The following is an 18,927-nucleotide window of genomic DNA, read 5'->3' on the forward strand; positions in this document are numbered from 1 at the left end:
GTCGCTTGAGGTAGACTTTTTTATGACGCTTAGGAAATGCCAGAGGTGCCCATGAGGCAATCTTCTTTTCTTGTTGAAGGTGCTTAGAGGCAAGCAAGGAAAGCAAGAGAGGCTAATGTGTAGGTTGGATTGCAATTATTTTGTCTGCTATAAAGGCATCGCTTCGTTTGCCACTGCCAAAGTTCACCACCCCAATTCTGACACAGGTCTTCCTTTTACACAGTATGTCAGAATGAGATGATAACGTTGTCAAGTGCTCACACGATTGGAATATCCCATTGTCCATAGCCTTCTCTAATTGCCTATAGGTGAACGATCCGACTCTTAATCCTCAGTACGTTGCTCATATCAAGCAAGTGTGCAATGTGAATCCATAAGCCATAGTGCCACTGGATCCAACCACACCTTTGGTTTTCGACAATAACTACTTTACAAATCCGGCTCTTCTATCAGATGTGAGAAGATAGTGCTCATTTGGCATTGAGGTCGCTGACCATTAGTTTGGATGCCTGTGGAGATGCCTTTGTTTTGGCTGCTTGATAGGAGTGTTGCTAAGCATGCCTTTAGCTGATTGTAGAACTACTATTTCTCACTGAATCTCTCAAGACAAGCTCTCATGAACACTTAAAGGACCTCTCTCTCTCACACGTAGTAATGAACGGAAACTCAAGGAGAATACATCTCATGGATGGAAATTCTCTCAATGAACAGGACAAAAAATGCCTCTTGATGGAAGTGAATATCACTCGAGAAGAAGCTCTCACAAACACTCAAGAAGAATAAACCAAACGAATGGATGGAAACTTTTCAAATGGATGAAAATTCTATCACTCAACATAAGTGAAAGAAGGAACTCACAATCACTCGAGAACTCTAAATCGATCTCTCACACTCTCTCAAGAAGGATGGTGTCTCAACGAAAGGATGAACCATGCTCTGATACCATGACAAAATATGGGCATCTAACCCTTTCCTTTATAGCACTCTATTGGGTTAGTGCTATGCACATGTGATCACATGATGTTGAGCATGGTTTCTCAACACGCCGCAACCTTATTGGACTCAAAGAAACTACTAAGCAAATCCCTCAATGTAATGTAATCCATCAAATGTATTTAGAAGGAAGCTCTATGTAGAGAAGAAAGACAAAATGTCATGTAAAACTTTGGACTTACAAACACGGCATGTCAAAGATAGTCTGATGAGAATCCAATAAAAGTCCCATTCAAATCAAATGATGCAAGTTCAAGAGGAGCATGAGAATACATTGTACTAACATTACTAACACTAACACCGCTACAATGTTACATCAACCCCTAATACCTCCTTCTTCTTAGTAACTTACACCTTGGATTTTTCTTCGATCCCCATGACAAGCATGGATGTTTTTATCAAAGCTATAAATATATATTAATATAAAATCATGGCAAAAGTTTATTGATTTGTTTTTCTTAGTTTCACAATATTAATAGAGCATGGTAGACTTTTATATATTTTCTTTTGAATTTTGAAGTAAAAGATGGAAATCCTGGCAAAACTTTAAACTTTTTCTCATAAAAGTTTCAAATCCTAGCGAATATTTCCAATGCTTATTTTTATTACATCAAAGAAACTTTCAACACCAATATAAAAGTTTCACTTCTTAATAAAACTAAAGCAAAAAAATCATCCATGATGACAAGTGAGTCAATATGGGACTACACAATATTTGAGAAATCCTCTGAAGAACTCAAACTATCTACACATTCCAAAACTCTTATAGAAGGTGTATTGGAAGTGCTAGCTTCCAACAAGTCTTACTACAACCATTCACACCATTCTTGATGTGTTTTTAAAATGGAATTACAATAAATTAAAAAATTCAAAGTTTGGAAAGCATTAAATTTTTTTTCAACATTTGTGTCGAAAGTATATGTCTATATTAGAGTCGATAGTATCATTCATATTTCCATATATACATTATTTTTTTGACTAAATTGCCAACTTCAATATCGATTGTGTTTTTTATGCTAATACCGATGCTATTATTTTTCCAAAAACTATTTCAACAAAATTATTGACTCTAGTAGATTTTTTTGAGACTTCATTGATGGAAATATCAATGCCTTTGTTTCTGAGTTTTTCAAGCAAAGATCAAGGCTCAATCAAGGCTTAGAAGTGCCTAGATTTGCCCAATACTTGTTTGTTGCCATATATTTTGGATTACGTTGCTTTTGGCCATATGTTGCCACAAAAAATTTCCAAAAATATATTGAACTCTACAAAACATTAAAAAGAGATAAAATATCATTGATGTGAAATCTCTATTAAAAAGAGATTATAATGCATGTACAAAATAGATAGACATCACACTCCTAACCAGCATTACTATCACTATGACTACAGCTCTTATCCTTATCACTTGTAGGGTCACTTCTTCTATGCCTTCATGGATCCAATTGTACTCTTCATAATGTATCCTTGATCCATGAAGCGATCAACATTGTTCATGATATCATGTTCCTCTCAATCTCTCCATAGGGTGTTGTAGCCTTTTAAGTTCTTCTTTGTCCATTGCCAAGTATATCTCTCAAATCATATTCAAGGTGGGGTCCAACGTGTGATTCCACAAACAAATTGAAATCAATCCATTGTTTATCTTGTTTAAGTTTCTCTTGAACATGAGTTAGTAAGGGATCTATGTCCCGTATTATCAAGACAATGGCAATAGGGGCCAGATTCAAGGAAGACTACTAAGGGTTTGGATGCTCCAAAAATTGTCCCTAGGAAAGATCTAATCATACTTGCAAAATTAGTATCTAGAGAGAGAAATACTAAGAGCCTACACCTTTTGAGGTCCCCCCAAAAAGGTGGAGGGACTTAAGAGGCCCCCCCACAAAGTTTGTGGGGGGGCTTGTGGCCCTAGGTGAGGACTGAACCACTACTTATTCTACCTTTTGTCATTCCCAAGGCCTTGAAACTCTCCCACAATCATCATTTTGTAGCTTTTTTTTGAGTATTTTCAAGACTACATACAAGGATTAGCAAAATGATCTCAACTATCTTTTTCTATGTTTGGATAGCTAGAAACCTCAAAAAGCATCTACCACTCAACCCAAAATGACTTTCCCTTTCTCTCACACTCTATTTCTACTTTTTCAGCTCACACCTTTACTAAACACCAAAACCAACCAATTTTCACCAAGCTACTGGATGTTGGGCAATGGGGATTAATGAGAGCAGAAAGTCCAAGAAAAAGCATATCCCTGACTCCTAACAAATGGTGCCAAAATGTGTAGTCTCTGGCAGTGACTCACATATTATGGGGATCTTAGAAGAATGCTGATGGAGCCTCCTACTCCTTGTGAGACTAATGCAAGTATAAATGGTCCACAAGTGTCACCCAAGTGGCTCCTAGAGTTGTTTCAATGGTGAATCCACAAGAGAAGAAGGGGGAGATGGAATGAGAGAGGAGAGAGGAAGAGAGGGAGGCAACGAGAGTCAAGGACAAGAGAAGGCAGTCAGTGGAGTACGGACGACTGACGACCAGCGGAGTACAGACGTCGTACGAAATACGTACGCTGATCTGTACGGATAGCAGGAGCGACAGCGGGTGCAGAAGCCTAAACCGTCATAGTGGTTAGAACATCATGGAAATATCATTGAGCTACCTTAGGTCAAATAGGAGTTTTGTGATTTTCCTAAACCAGTGTGGTTGAAACAGGAATATTTTACACAAACAAAAATAATTGATGACCAATCCGATGGTTGGTTGAAATTGTTGTGTTTCATAGTAGTTTAATTATTTAAATTTAATTTCTAGGTTAGTTCGGGTTATATATACTAGCAATCGGCTGGCTTGAACTTATGTGATTGTCCTAAACTAGCCTAGTGATTGGAGCATCAGGAAATATATTATTGAGTTGAAACAAGGGTTATGTGATTGTCCTGAACCATCGTGGTTGAACAAAAACTAAATATTGAGATGTGGCACAAATGTATTAGACATGTGAATATCCAGAAGTTGAAAAACATGCAAGCTAGAGGCATAGTTGGTGGGCTGCCTAGATTTAAATATAATGGGAGTATGCATGTATGTGATGCTTGCCAGTTTGGGAAGCAAAGAAGGTTGCCATTTCGGTAGCAGGTACTATGTAACCTTCATTGATGATTACAGAAGGATGATTTGGATCTATTTTCTTAAGGAGAAGAGTGAAGTGTTGGGAAAGTTCATGGATTTTAAAGCATTTACAAAAAAGAAATATGGCTATTGGATCAAATGTTTGAGGATTGTGATATGCCAGGGTGCCCGTTGTGCATTTACATCACCCACTTGTTAGCTATAGATGCGGTTGGTATGCCGCCCATGAATAATAGCTGGATGATAGCTACCTTTATGTACTCTAGTTAGTGGCTCGGTTAGAATGCCACCTTAGTTAGCTGAGTTTGGTTTGAGACCCTCGTCATTCTAAACTTCCATGCTTGGAAGTTGTTCTTCTCAAGATTTTTAGTGACAATCTGTGAAAGAGCATCAAATGCCATTACAAAACATTGCAAAATATTTTGTCACTGCAAAAAAACACAACTTCTGTCTCACAAGGGCAAATTTCCAAAACTGACGAAAGTGGTGTTTGACCACACAGTCATTCCTAGTGACGATTATGCATAAACAAGCAATAATAATGATTCTATCACTCCCAATATCTCTGTGCATAGGCATACGATGTAATTTCTGTGATAACTTTTCATCGACCTATAGAATAGTGGTCGCACAGCAAAAACAGGGCACTTTCCTGAGTGCTTGCGGAAAACTTTCACCACCAAAACGGGCCTCGAAATGGCCTCGAAATGGCCTCGAATCAAAAAAATAATTTCACTGAGGGCTTTGCCCATGCCCGTAGCATATATTGCCCTCTCGCCACACCGCGAAGGGCGTTCCAATATGAGATAGTGCACTCTTGCACTTTCTAGCTGTGCTACCTGCAGAGATTTGCTTCCAAACTCGAAAAAAAAGGAAAGCAACACTGATCCTCTTACTAGGACACCGTGAACTTGGTTTGCTTTTTTGAGCTCCTTACCACGAACCGAGCTCTGATACCATGTGAAGAGAGTGGGAGAGAAGGAAAAGTCTCACTTGTAGCTTTCTCACATACACAATGGGGGAATATACACAAAGGTGGAGGCTGAAAAAGGGAAAAGACTATTGGGAGTTCATTACTAGAGCTAAACAAGAACTAGTTATTCCTAATATTCCCAATCAAAAGGAGTTGCAAGCATTTAAAGGCTGGCATGAGAGAGTGAGAAAAGTTATGTACAGGCTGTCTATCAGTATTATAGATTCTATGATTGTGCATATTCAAGATGCAAGCACGCCGAAGGAGGCGTGGGATACTTTGACAAAAATGTATAGCACAAATACGCAAGCCAAGAAAATGTAGCTCAAGCAGGAGTTGCATAATGTGAAGAGAGAAAATATGAGCATCAATGACTACCACATGAAGGTGAAGAAGATTGCACATGCACTTGCTTCTATTGGGTCGCCAGTGGACGATGATGATTTAGTTTCTGTGACCTTGAATGGTCTAGGAAAGGATTATGCACAATTCCGGACATCCATTACCATCCGTGAGAATTTTCCTGATTTTGAGGAGTTGATTGCTCTTCTAATTTCTGAAGAGCAGAGAAATGGTGGTGCATCTTCTTCAGGAGGAACTTCAAAAGAAGCTGTCTTCTACTCGAATGCTGGAAGAGGTAGAGCAGGCCGATTTGGAGGCCGTGGCAGAAATCAGAATATGCAGCAAATTCAAGAAAACCAGTCCTATGGAGGAGGACGTGGTAACTTTAGAGGCAAGGGAAGCCAAAGAGGTCGTGGTGGATGGCAGAGAGGCCAAAATGCAAACAATAATGTTGAATGCTACTACTGTGGTAAAATGGGTCATATGGTTAAAGACTCCTATAAAAAGCAAATGACATCATGACTGGAAAATTGCAGCAAGGCAATTATGCATCCTCTAGTAGATAGGGTGATGACAGAAATGAGCATCTGTTTATGGTGTAGCACATGACCAATTCTATGACAAGTGCAGAAGAAAGCAATGATGTGTGGTATGTTGACTCAGGTGCATCAAACCACATGACAGGCCATGTAGAATGGATGCAGGATGCAAGGAAAATGGAAAGACTAGGATTTGTGGAGACTGGTGATGATACTGCACATCCTATTGTGCAGATTGGTAAAATTCCTTTGTCTATGCAGGATGGAAAAAAGAAATACCTGTCTAATGTATTTCATGTCCCGAATATCACCAAGAACCTGGTTTTTGTTGGTCAAATGGTTGAGTAGGGCTTTGCAAGTCAGATTTAATCCTCATGAATGCTGTGTTGAGGATATGAAAAATAAAGGTTGCTTGATAGCAAAAGGGAAGAAGAAGGCTAGGATGTTTACGTTGGATGCGGACATGCCTGAATTGAGTGCAGCAATGTTTGCACATGGGACCGGTGTAGTTGCAGATATTGATATCTGGCATAAATGCATTGGTCATGTTAATGTACAACGACTTAAATTAATGCAGGCCCAAAATATTTTTGTAGGTTTGCCTAAGTTCAAGGTTACAGAAATACATAAGGTATGTGAAGCCTGTCAATTTGAAAAACAGGCAAGGAAACCATTTCCTAGACATGTTCAATAGAGTAAGAGGCCATTGGAATTAATTCACTCTTATGTGTGGACAACTAAAGTTGCATCTATTGGAGGCTATCATTATTTTGTCACTTTTATTGATGACTACAACAGAAAAGTTTGGGTGTATTTTATGGAAAAGAAAAGTGAAGTGTTTGGGCATTTCAAAGCTTTTAAAGCTATGGTTGAAAAAGAAACAAGCCTGCAAATAAAATGCCTAAGGTCAAATGGAGGGGGAGAGTACCTCTCAGATAAGTTTGCAAGTTTCCTACAAGAGCATGGCATAAAGCAGCAATATTCATGGTCATACCCCACAACAAAATGGAGTTGCAGAAAGGAAAAACAGGCATATTGGAGAGCTATCTCATGCCATGCTTAACGAAAAAGACCTGCCAGATTATTATTGGGTTAAAGCAGTTGCTATAGCAGTCTACATAATGAATAGGACTCCCATTACAGCAATACATGGCATGACGCCAGAGGAGAGGTATACTGGTAGGAAACCAGATATTTCTCATTTGAAAGTTTTTTATTGCATTGCCTATGTTCATGTGCCAGTACAAAATATTAGTGGACCTGTAGTGTCCTCTAGCAGTGGTTCACATACTTTGCCATGGACAGGCAGATTGAGATCAGGAGGATCTCCTCAAAGCAATGCAAATAGTGGTATGCAAGTATCACGAAAAGGAAAAGATAAAGTAGATCAGCCCATGGTTGATGTGAATGCAAGTCACTCTTATGTGGATGGTGAATCCAGTGGCTCAGAATAGAGCCTTAATGATGAGTTGGGTATTCCTTCTGTTGTTACACCTGGAGTAAGGAAGACAAGGGATGTTTTGAGAGCACCTAGTAGTAAGCCTATTTTGCACAGGTCTACCAGAGCTAGGTATCTTGTGGATAGGCTGAAATGTGATGGATTTACAGCCATTCACTATGCCTATATGGTCAAAGTGATACATGAACCAGAACCCACTTCTTTTGAGCAAGCCATCGAAAAAGAAAAATGGGAGAAAGCCATGGATGAAGAAATGGATGCCTTGGAAGCAAATGCTACATCGGAATTGATGCCTTTGCCTAAAGACAAGAATGCAATTGGTTGCAAGTGGATTTATAAAGTGAAGCACAATGCAGATGGTTCTGTGAACATATACAAGGCAAGATTAGTTGTCAAGGGGTATGCACAGACATATGGCATTGATTATGGAGAAACATTCAGTCTGGTTGCAAGGATGGCAACCGTAAGAGTAGTCATTGCTATGGTTGCATCAAAGGGATGGTCTTTACATCAGATGTAAAGAATGCTTTCTTGCATGGTGATTTGCAAGAAGTGGTCTATATGGAGCAACCACCAGGTTATGTTCATGTTGTTCATCCTGAGTTTGTTTGTAAGTTGAAGAAAGCCTTGTATGGCTTGAAGTAAGCACCTAGAGCATGGTCTGACAAGATATGACAATATCTTGTAACCAGGGATGTTTTTATCAAAGCTTTACTTATATATTAATATAAAATCTTGGCGAAAGTTTATCAAGCTAGTTTTGTTAGTTTCATCATATCAATAGAAACTATTATAATTTTATACATTTTCTTTTGAATTTTGAAGAAAATGTTGTAAATCCTGGCGAAACTTTAAAATTTTTCCCATAAAAGTTTTAAATCTTGGCGAATGTTCCAATCCTTTATTTTTATTAGGGCATACAACTTTCAACTCCAATATAAAAGTGTCACTTCTTAATGAAACTAAGAGGAAAAAATTATCCATGCTTGTAACTATTGGCTTTCAGATTTCCAAGGCAGATTTCTCACTTTGTGAGAAAAATAGAGAAAGGTATTATGCTGTTTGTCATATATGTTGATGATTTGATCATCACAAGTGATAGTGATGAAGATATCCTTCATGTGAAAATGCTATTGAAGCAAAAGTTTGAGATGAAGGATTTGGGAGAGCTGCGTTACTTCTTGGGCATTAAGGTGATTAGATCCACAAGTGGGATATGGCTCTTGCGGAGGCAGTATGGATTGGACATGCTGTCCAAATATGGGATGACAGGCTATAAGCCTATTTTAGTTCCTTTGGAGCAGAATATGAAGCTGAGTGCAGATGCAAGTGAGCTTCTGGAAGACCCTACTATGTACAGATGCATAGTAGGAAGTTTGATTTATATGACTATTACCAAGCCAGATTTGAGCTATGCCATTGGTTTGTTAAGTCAATTTATGCAGGCTCCAAGGAAACCGCATTTGGATGCGGCTAGATGCATACTGAGGTATGTGAAGTCCACATTGTAGTATGGACTATTTTATGAGACTGGGGTTTAGATACAGCTGCATGGATATACTGATGCTGATTGGGCTGGTAGTATTTCTGATAGACGATCTACAAGTGGATATATGTTCTCTTTTGGGAGTGCTGCAGTCACTTGGAGCAGCAAGAAACAGCCTACAGTTGTCTTGTCGAGCACAGAGGTTGAGTACAGGGGTGCAGCAATGGCTGCATGTGAGGTAGCTTGGTTGCATAAGCTACTTTATGATATGCATCAGTCTACAGATGGGCCAGTTGTCATTTATTGTGACAACATGAGCTACTTTACGATATGCATGAGTCTACAGATGGGCTAGTTGTCATTTATTGTGACAACATGAGCAGTATACATTTGGCAAATAACCCAGTCTATCATGCTAGAACAAAGCACATTGAGGTGCATTATCACTATGTGTGGGAGAAGGTTCTAGTAGGTTTTATTGATCTAGTTTATGTCATCACAGAGGATCAGGTAGCTGACATATTCATGAAGGCATTGGGTGCAGAGAAGTTGCGCAAGTTCAGAGACCTGCTTGGTGTGTAGAAATTGGGATTGAGCTCAAGGGGGAGTGTTGAGATATCGAGCTCCACTCGTGATATGCCAGGGTGATCGTTGTGCATTTATGTCACCGACTTGTTAGCTGCAAATGCGGTTGGTACATCGCCCATGAATAATAGCTGGATGATAGCTATCTTTATGTACTCTAGTTAGTGGCTCAGTTAGTATGTCACCTTAGTTAGCTGAGTTTGGTTTGAGACCCACATATAGGGTTCACCTATTCTTTTGTATTTAGAGTTCTTTTGGCTTACACAACTAAGAAGAGGAAAACTGCTTTCAGCCTCCATCTTTGTGTATATTCCCCCATTGTGTATGTGAGAAAGCTGCAAGTGAGACTCCTTCCTTCTCTCCCACTCTCTTCACACTTGTTTTCCCCTAGGCGGTGGGAATACTTCATAAGGAGGCTAAGGTCTGATACACCCCGCCCAGTAGCCACCCATGGGAGAGGAGTGTTACATATTGAGTGGATAGGTTATCTTGAAAGAAAGAAGCATTGATAATATGGCAAGCAAGCATGGATGGCGCACGTGGTGTAGTGATTGAAGGGTTTAAACCCCTTGTCATCCGCATATTATGCATGGGGGGTGGGGTATGGATGAAAGCCTTACAACAAAACTGCAAAATCTTAAATTTCACATGGTATTTTTCAATTTGTAAGTTTATGGAAATTGTTCTTGTAGGTGTTTCATACGGATTTGACTGGCAGAAATTTTAATATGGTTAATTGTTCAAATTTCCCTTTTGATAGTTCAAATTCTTGGGGGGCTATAAGTTCTTATGTGTATGTCCCACCATTAGGAACCCTAGTTGGATCATTTTAAAAATTACAAGTGAACGAGTCAAAATTATACATGTGGCAGCCACATTAGGGCATGCCCGTGACGCCCTGGGAAAGGAGCGTGACACGTAGTCATGGAGGCTGTGGAATGGAAATGAGGGGAAAAAAAAGCAGCCACTTGGAGTGCATACTTTACATCATATCCTTAAATGCCACGTGGCGTGCATACATTACATCCATGCTGATTCCTAACTTAAAGCGCAAGGCGAAAAAGACGTGAGCCTTATCCGCATGGCTACGATGACGTGGCCATGCGGGACGATGACGAATCATCTTACGCTTAATGATACTATCAATGACGCTGATTAGCGTAGCGTTATAAGATTGCGCAAGCAGCGTGCGTTTGTAACCGTGCGCGTGGATTAAAATCATCATTTTGTTGCACATTTGCGGACGATCATCTTGCCTTTTGCAAGATTTTTGCTCAAGCATCATGCGTTTACGTGTACGTGAATCGCCATGGGTTGCAACTCAGTGAAATTTGCGCGTAGATTAGTTTGCAACCGCGATTAAAAATCACATTCTGTTGCAATCGAGTGTAGATTAATCATCATCGTTCAATCATTTGGGAATCATCATCTTAGGTTTGCAAGATTTTCCGCTCGCCATGCGTTGCAAGCTGCCAACTTCCAAGGAAGATTTGCCCGTAGATTAATCTTCCTCTCGGAAATTCATAGCTATCATCGTTTCATTTTCGGTCAAACCGAATAGATTTAGCGCGATCTACCGCTGAATCTTGGTTCTATCTCGTTTCGTCAATCGTCATCTCTGTTGTCAGTCCAAATTTTCAAGAGCGATGAAAGATGAATTCGATGAAAAACAATCAATGCTACGCAACAAAAAAAAAGCTTGGATGTTGGGCACTTGAGTCTTGGATCGTTGTTGCCACGAATCACCAGCGACCACCTCTACAATTCCGTTTGCAGTCGAGCTCTTGCGTCGTGGCAAAACGATTGCCAATCCCTGTACAATTTAACCAACAACCAAAATCCCTCTCCTCATCACTCTTTTGTATCTTTATCGTTCCAGAAAAGTGCATTTTTAGCAGAATACATCTTGGCAGGTTTTAAAACTTTGCATTCTGTTGCGTTATAAAGTTCCAATTTCCATCGAACAAACTTCAATCAAAGGCTGGCCGCTAAACAGAGTCAACCAGTCGCCATCTTGTTCCATTCTATACAGCAAATCGCACCTGCTTTGCCCACGTGACCGCCTGTGCTACAAGACAATAAAGATCCCTGGAGCCGCACAGCATTCAATGCAGCCGTTAAGAGAGGATAGACGTGACTCATCACTCATCGTATAACAGAGACGAATTAAGCAATTAATTCGTCGTCGTCGTCTAATTGCTTAATTGCTTAATTGCTTAATTCGTCTAACTCCTTAGCTCATCGTCGTCGTGGCAGGATGGCAACAACAACCTTGCCCATCACTCGTTCGCGTCAATCGTTCTCATCGGACCGTCAGATCAAGCAAATTTCCTTGTGGGCTCAAGAGCACCGAGCAGTATACTCTCTCGAAAATTGCTCAACTGCTCTTCTGTAAAAAAGAAAGAGCAAATCTAGGAGATATAAAGCAATCTCTAATAATGATCTCCGGCAAAGGAATAATCACCAGCATTTAAAGGACGACTCGGGTCCCGCGAGCTGCAGATCAATCCTCATCCATGAACGATGCAGCTGTGATGCCCCCCTACAGTCCTTTGCTAGACGAAAACAACCTCCTTGGCTGTATTGGGGATGAATCTAGCCAGCAACAGGATGGATGTGTAGAACGAATTGATTCTGTGAAAACAACATTCTGTGGAAACTTCCGCACTGCTGTGGCGCTTTCGAGCGCCTGCTCGCTTGTTGAAGCGGTAATAGCCTGGCAGCTACCAGTGTCAGTCTGATTTTATCGCCCCCCCCAGGGGAGCTGATAATCAGTAGGGTGGGTAAGGTATCATGCGTGACGCGAGGTCCGCACCTGATGATCAACGATAAATATCCTGTATCAAGCTCCACAGGCGGAATGCCATCAGATAGGCATGGCGGAGTGTGTCTCTGGGCCCCGAGAACAGGAAGTCTCTCCAAACGAAGGCTTTTCTGCTCACGTCCTGATTGTTCGAGTTGATGGCGACTCGCGAGGTAGCGTCTTTATATCGGAGAAACGACATGATCAGCCTGAAGAGGCAACGTGTTGCTGCTCCATCTTCCTGGATCTTAGCGTATCGCACGCAGCTGGCCTTCGTTGCCACCTTCATTTGTGTTGCAATTCTCAGCACTTCCCCGCTCAAATTGTTTCTGTGGACAGGCCCATGATTTATCCTGTCTATTCACGATTGTCTTGCATTCTTGTGGTTCTTCCCGTGGGGATGCTCGAACGAACCCTTTGAGTTCCGCTGCCTTCAGACTATCGTCGCCATGGATGCCCTCGATCGATTTTATTAGAGGTGTGCTGCTCAGCACTCACTATCGACTCGAGATGATGCTTTTCTCTGTCCCTATCCTGCATGAAGCCTTTTGTTGACGGTGATTTAGAAGCGGTATACAATGTACTCGTGTCCCCGGAGCAAGCCTTGAGGTAGGTGTAATTCTTACAGAATGAATTCTGTATTGGCTTCTTCCTGTGAAATTGGGGTTGAGCAGTCGTAAGAATGTGCTCAGTTCCCTTGAACCTAATCTGGAAATCGTTATCCGTTCTGGAGCTATTCGTTCCCAACGCGGGTCGGGGTTTCTGTTCCCAAACATATATGGCCGCAACGTGCACAATCGTCTGGTTTCGAAGAGATTTGCGGGTGGAAGACAATCCGGCTCTTATAGCTGGTGCGAGAAGCGGACCAGTGATCCCTTTGTTCATATGGTCGCCTGAAGAAGAAGGGCAGTTTCAACCAGGTCGTGTGTCGAGATGGTGGCTGAAGCAGAGTTTACTGCACCTTGACGAAGCTCTTGAAAGTCTTGGTGCTTCAATGATTAACAGACGTTCCAGCAATGCTTTGTCTGTTCTTCTTGGCCTAGTCAAAGAAACGGGAGCAACTCAAGTTTTCTACAACCAACTATACGGTTAGTGCGTGCTTCTATTCTGGGCTCCCCAGAGCGAGAGAGAGAGAGAGAATTGTTTCAGTTTTCTGGGTGAACTATATTCTGGATTCTGCACCCGGGATGGTCTTCACAAATTGAGGTCTGACGAGGTCTGACGATTGGCGCATTGATTCGAGCAGATCCCATGTCCATAGTGCGGGATCATCGAGTCAAAGAGGGGCTACTGGATGCCGGTGTTATTGTAAAGACTTTCAACGCAGATCTCTTGTATGAGCCCTGGGAGGTGAACGATACCAACGGAAAGCCTTACACCACTTTTTCCGGTTTTTGGGACAAATGTCTCAGCATGCAATCAGAGCCAGAGGCACCACTCCTGCCGCCCAAATGCCTTCAGAGATTTACAGGTCATTTCTCTTTTTCCGGTGACTTTAAGAAAAGGTACCGATGACTGATTTTTGCTTTAGAAACAACTTTGATCGTGCTATCTGTCATGCTCATATTCTGTCCTATTTGTGACTGCAGGGGACATCTTCAGCTGCGCTATCGAATCTTTAGAGCTTGAAAATGATTTCGAGAGGGACAGCAATGCACTGCTGGCAAGAAAATGGTCACCTGGTTGGAGTAATGCGGACAAGGCTTTAAAGACCTTCGTAGATGGAAATCTTTCAGATTATTCAGTCACCCATGATAAAGTAGATGGAGCCAACACCTCTTTTTTGTCGCCTCACTTGCATTTTGGGGAATTGAGTGTGAGGAAGGTCTTCCACGATCTTCGGATGAAACTGGTGCTCTGGTCTAAAGACAAAAACTTGGGTGGAGAACGCAGTGTCAACCTGTTTCTTAGGTCCATTGGATATCGAGAATACTCAAGATACCTTAGTTTCAATTTCCCTTTTACGGTTGACAGATTGCTGTTGCGATCTACAAGGGCTTTTCCATGGCGTGCAGATGAAGGCTATTTCAAAGCATGGAGACAAGGTCGAACAGGTTACCCATTGGTGGATGCTGGCATGCGGGAACTCTGGGCCACTGGATGGCTGCATAACAGGATTCGTGTAATCGTTTCCAGCTTTTATGTCAAGTTTCTGCAACTACCCTGGACGTGGGGCATGAAATATTTTTGGGATGCTCTTTTAGATGCAGATCTGGAAAATGACATCCTTGGATGGCAATATATCTCAGGAGGTCTCCCAGACGGTCATAAATTTGATCGAATGGACAATCCTCAGGTTTGATGTACTGAATGCCTTGCATGGAATCTGTGTACGCCATGTTAGCGTTGCTGTGACCATGGTTCTGTTTAGTTAGGCGTCCATTGTGGACTTTAATTCGTATTGTTTTTTAATTTAGATTGAAGGATATAAACATGACCCGCATGGAGAATACGTTAGGCGATGGTTGCCAGAGTTGTCTAGATTGCCAACTGAGTGGATACATCATCCTTGGGATGCTTCCCCTAGTATACTTCGGGCTGCAGGAGTTGAGTTGGGATGCAACTATCCTCGCCCAATAGTAGAATTCACAGCAGCTCGAATGCGGTTAGAGTTAGCATCTGCAGAAGTTGGGGTTGAAGGATCCAAAAAGACAGATTCTGCTCATAGTCTTGAAGATGGTGCATTGGAAGGATAGCCATTTCAGGGTGGAGACTCTGTGTATGGAGGTCATGGTAGGGCTCCAGTTCCTTGCTTGATTTCACAAAGTGTCAGTTGGATGCATTTTTGTTTGCCTCCTAGAGCTCTTTTGCCATACACCAGGCTGTACTTGACTTGAAAGACTTTTTTTTTCTCTCTTGCAAAGAATGAGATTTGCCTATTAGTAGTAGCTGCTGACACTCTGGACCATATCAGGATGTTCCTTTCCAATAAGGATAGCAAGATGAGGTGACCAACTATTTCCTGTTGTCAATGAGAGAGGAATTTTTTCGAGAAGACTCCCATCTCAAGTCATACGTTTTAATCAAGTAAGGGATATGTTTTGTTGGGAACGTATTATAAAATGTTGGACTTTGTTCTGTTGAGATTTAATGACCAAAACTCTGGAGCTTTCTTTCATCTTCTTGTTAACTTGGCTGGGAATGATCTTTTGATTTAATTTTTCTGTTTTGCAGGTAGGGTCTCTTGAATTTTGCAGGTAGGGTCTCTTGAATTTGTAGTGTCAATGGAAGCTGATCATGTGATGCCTTTATCGTCTGATGAATAAAAGGGAAGAATTGCACTGACCTACCACAAGGTGATGAAAGGCATAAAGATAACTCACCTCGCTCACATCATAATTCTTAATGCTAATCATTACTCTTGCATCAGTCGTTGACAAACCCTCTTTCATGAGGCCCAGCTTTTCTCATTTAGACATCTGTGCTTTTCCTGTTTTTGCATACCTTTTGTATTCAGGGTCGACGGCAACAACAGAAATCATTTGCCTAAGGACGCAGTATTCTATGCAGAAAACACTCAAGTGTTTTGCAGACTTCTAATCTAAGATAGGAAACTGCCATTTGGAATTTCATGCATTTTTATTGCCTCTCTAAAGGCTGTTTTGTGATGTGCAACACGATGTTCTCTTATGTCACCGTCAAATATTTAACTGCTACACTCTGTTTTTAAATCAAAATTGCATGTTCTAAACTCCTAGGCATGGTCGCTCAAATTCTGTAGTCTTCAGGCACTTTGTGATATTATGCTCCAGAGGGCTGACATAAATTACCTTGAAATATCATACTGAACATGGTAATTATGCAGGCAATATTTCATCCTTTATAAAATTCAGTGCAGGTCTTATAGCAATACTGAACTATTTGCGCCGTTCCTTTGTTGCTTTCTTTTAGGCCTGCTTAGAAGGTGTTCAAAGGCTGTGACTCTTTGACCTTGAGAGTGCTTCTGTAACAATAGGCTAGAGGAAGCAGATACATAAAATTATGGCTGGAAGAAGTTCATAGATTAAACAATTTAAGTACACTTCTTGAGCTCAGACTTTCTGTGCTCTTGTCATGCTTTTTTGTTAGCTCATATAGCAGAAAAGTAGATCAGTTATATGTGTATTTCCATTCAGTGCAGACGCCACAAATGCACAACAAGATTGTCATGATGATGCCTTTATATGCCATAGTCTGGTCAGATGAGGGCTCTGTTATTTTGAGAGGAAGCACACATTTCCGATGGAGAAAGATATGCAGAGTTCTGCTTAGTTGCTTGTCGTGGCACATATCAATCCATTCCTTAATAAAGAGTCTCGGGCTTTTTGAAGCAACCAAGCTCTCGATCAAGAGTCTAGGCCTTTTGAAGCAACCAAGCTCTCGACAATGCACTGGAGTACTTTGTTTTTGTAAAGAAAAAGGATCGTATAAAGACGCTGATAGAGATTGTAACAATTACGAAGGTAGATGTCCCAATGAAAAATCACCAACAAGAAGTATCTAATTCGAATATTTCCTATTAAGTATTCGCGTGCCAAATGGCCCATCATTTTTTATATGAACATTAAATAAGCTGATAGTACTCTATTTTGGAATTTCAGTATTTGGCGGAATTACGCGGGAACATAATTTGCCTTTTTGAAATTGTCTTTTGCAATCGGCAAATAATAGTACGTCTGTCAGCATTTGTTTCTCAATTTAATGGTGTTGTGTATGGTAGAGCTTCTATAGGGCTCTTGCCATTTTCACTGATAAGAGGGTCCCTTTCTTTCAGAAAATCAGAACTTACTTCTCCTAATACTTGTTTCATACAACTCGTTGATAGAGAGGACTATCCACCTCAGTTGAATGATGAGATGTGGACATGTTAGGTTATGAAAGAAGAATGAGAAGGCCGGGTTCAATGAACTCTCTCCCTATTTAAGTGTAGTGTAGACACAATTAAGAGCCCATTATGAAATCTAACACTAAAACTCTATACATTGATCCACCTACTACAAATCTATGGCATACCTAAAAGACTTTGGAATTCTCATGTTTTATCTAAGAAAAATGTTGGATGACCTTCTCACAAAAATAAACCCGGAGAAGAGGGAGGATAATAGCTATAAGGAGGCTATGCTTTCCAAGTGGCTGTACAACTTGGAGTCAACAAAGACGATGAATATTAATTTTCCTTGTCGCTATTGCTTTTCATGCTCTTTTAAGGTACTTGTCAAGCTCATGATGTAGGTTTCTTTTGGCAAGACATGATGGTGACGCGAAGTTGTATAGAGTGCTAATACCAAGATGAAGAGGACCCCAAGCAAAAGGAGGAGTTATTATGGGCGGATGACTCAACAAAGACAAGCAAATAGTTGGTGATCTGAGTGTGTAATGAGGTCTGCGACGATAGCTCATCAGCGGGCCTAAAGAGCTGAGAGATGTTTGCTATAGAGAGGTTGATAAGATAGTCAAGAGTTTGAAATTTCCTTGAGCCACAAAATGTCATATTTAAAAAAAGTAAAAATCTTGCAGGTATTTATTGGACTATGGAATTTCTCGGATTACCATCATCCATGATCCATGGTGCTTGTAATATTTGATTCGCTGTCGGTTTGCTTCCGTGTTAATACTTAAATGTCTTTCGAAAGACAGTTGGTTTATTCTTAGTATCAATAATATGTGAGCATATACAAATTATCTCAGGTCTGCCCGAGTAAAGTAGTCAACTAAAGTAAACTCGAATGCATCTCGATTTTATACACGACTATTTACTACATGAGGTGGATGAAGAGTTGAAATAGGACTACTCTAATCTTAAGTAGCCCGGTGGTGGGCTAAAAGCTGATAGTTAAAGATAACCGGCCTAAAGGGGACTGTTTTAATGTAGCACTTTGCAATGAATTTTAGGATAGCATGGTGGTAGTGTTAGATAATTGATTGCAATGTGGTGGTTGGTTGCACACTAGGATATTAACAACCACCACAGCACGATGGTTTTCTTATATAATTACAAGATGAATTGTGTATAATTGATTCGTTTAGGATTTGTGGATTCGTTATGGGATTTAATAACACCACTTCGGCAGTTGTTTGGGATATACTAAAAACAAGCGTGGGATTTATCATTTGGGATTTATAAAAACAAGCACGATGGTGGGTTTAGGATTTACTAAAATAAAGCATAGTCTCAAATAAAATTTTCATTTTTCAAGATAAGTGGAATATTGTTTCCTTGCAATAAGACTGCATTCTCTTAGTGCTATCTTAGTCGTCCTTGTCCACTGCTCCAAGACACCCTACGATGTACTCATGCATGTCTAAATCCAATTTGAAGACACTCTTGCCTTTATTTCATTGTGGCACAGATTGTATTTAGAGCTTAATATCTCTTACTAGATGAAAGTACACAAATGTTTGTGGACTCTTATGTAGCAGTTTATAATTGTGGCCTCTCTTGGATGTTTTTTTATACCAAAAAGCTCTGACTACTACATCCCACTTCTCAGAGGTTGTCTCCCAATTATCCTTAAATGCTTCCTCATCCTTGTGCTTAGATTTTGTGTAGTGCAATGGAAAGTATGGGTCATCTTCCTCGTTTTCCCTAGAGGCAGTGACAACTACAAAGTTATCCCCCTCTTCCAAACAATCAGTGAAGT

At 40.6% G+C, this 18,927-nt stretch overlaps 1 protein-coding gene across 6 annotated transcripts; it reads left to right on the forward strand.

Moving 5' to 3' along the window:
• Positions 1–12,081: 12,081 nt before the first annotated feature.
• Positions 12,082–16,838, forward strand: LOC147883882 (cryptochrome-1-like). Of its 6 annotated transcripts, XM_087398221.1 has the most exons (8): positions 12,082–12,480; positions 12,745–12,916; positions 13,000–13,395; positions 13,554–13,778; positions 13,897–14,603; positions 14,725–15,040; positions 15,222–15,334; positions 15,482–16,106. In XM_087398221.1, the coding sequence occupies exons 3-6, from the start codon at positions 13,086–13,088 to the stop codon at positions 15,001–15,003; spliced, it is 1,521 nt and encodes a 506-aa protein (XP_087254347.1). In that variant the 5' UTR covers positions 12,082–12,480; positions 12,745–12,916; positions 13,000–13,085; the 3' UTR covers positions 15,004–15,040; positions 15,222–15,334; positions 15,482–16,106. The 6 variants fall into 6 exon arrangements, with proteins under 6 accessions (XP_087254347.1, XP_087254348.1, XP_087254344.1 ...); XM_087398222.1 differs by lacking the exon at positions 12,082–12,480 and having other exon boundaries at positions 12,511–12,916; positions 13,041–13,395; XM_087398218.1 differs by lacking the exons at positions 12,082–12,480; positions 12,745–12,916 and adding an exon at positions 16,113–16,838 and having other exon boundaries at positions 12,927–13,395; positions 15,482–15,522.
• Positions 16,839–18,927: the final 2,089 nt, after the last annotated feature.

Source organism: Dipteris shenzhenensis, chromosome 27 (assembly GCF_047967505.1).
Source record: "Dipteris shenzhenensis isolate YYH24624 ecotype China chromosome 27, Dip_SZ_1.0, whole genome shotgun sequence".
In the NCBI taxonomy this organism is placed as follows: domain Eukaryota; kingdom Viridiplantae; phylum Streptophyta; class Polypodiopsida; order Gleicheniales; family Dipteridaceae; genus Dipteris; species Dipteris shenzhenensis.

Bases quoted from the DNA above. Each gene is read 5' to 3' on its own strand.
- LOC147883882 (XM_087398218.1), top strand. From the start codon at position 12,990: ATGTGCTCAGTTCCCTTGAACCTAATCTGGAAATCGTTATCCGTTCTG. The intron at 13,779-13,896 runs GTCATTTCTCTT...TTGTGACTGCAG, and splicing joins ATGCCTTCAGAGATTTACAG to GGGACATCTTCAGCTGCGCT. The intron at 14,604-14,724 runs GTTTGATGTACT...TTTTTAATTTAG, and splicing joins ATCGAATGGACAATCCTCAG to ATTGAAGGATATAAACATGA.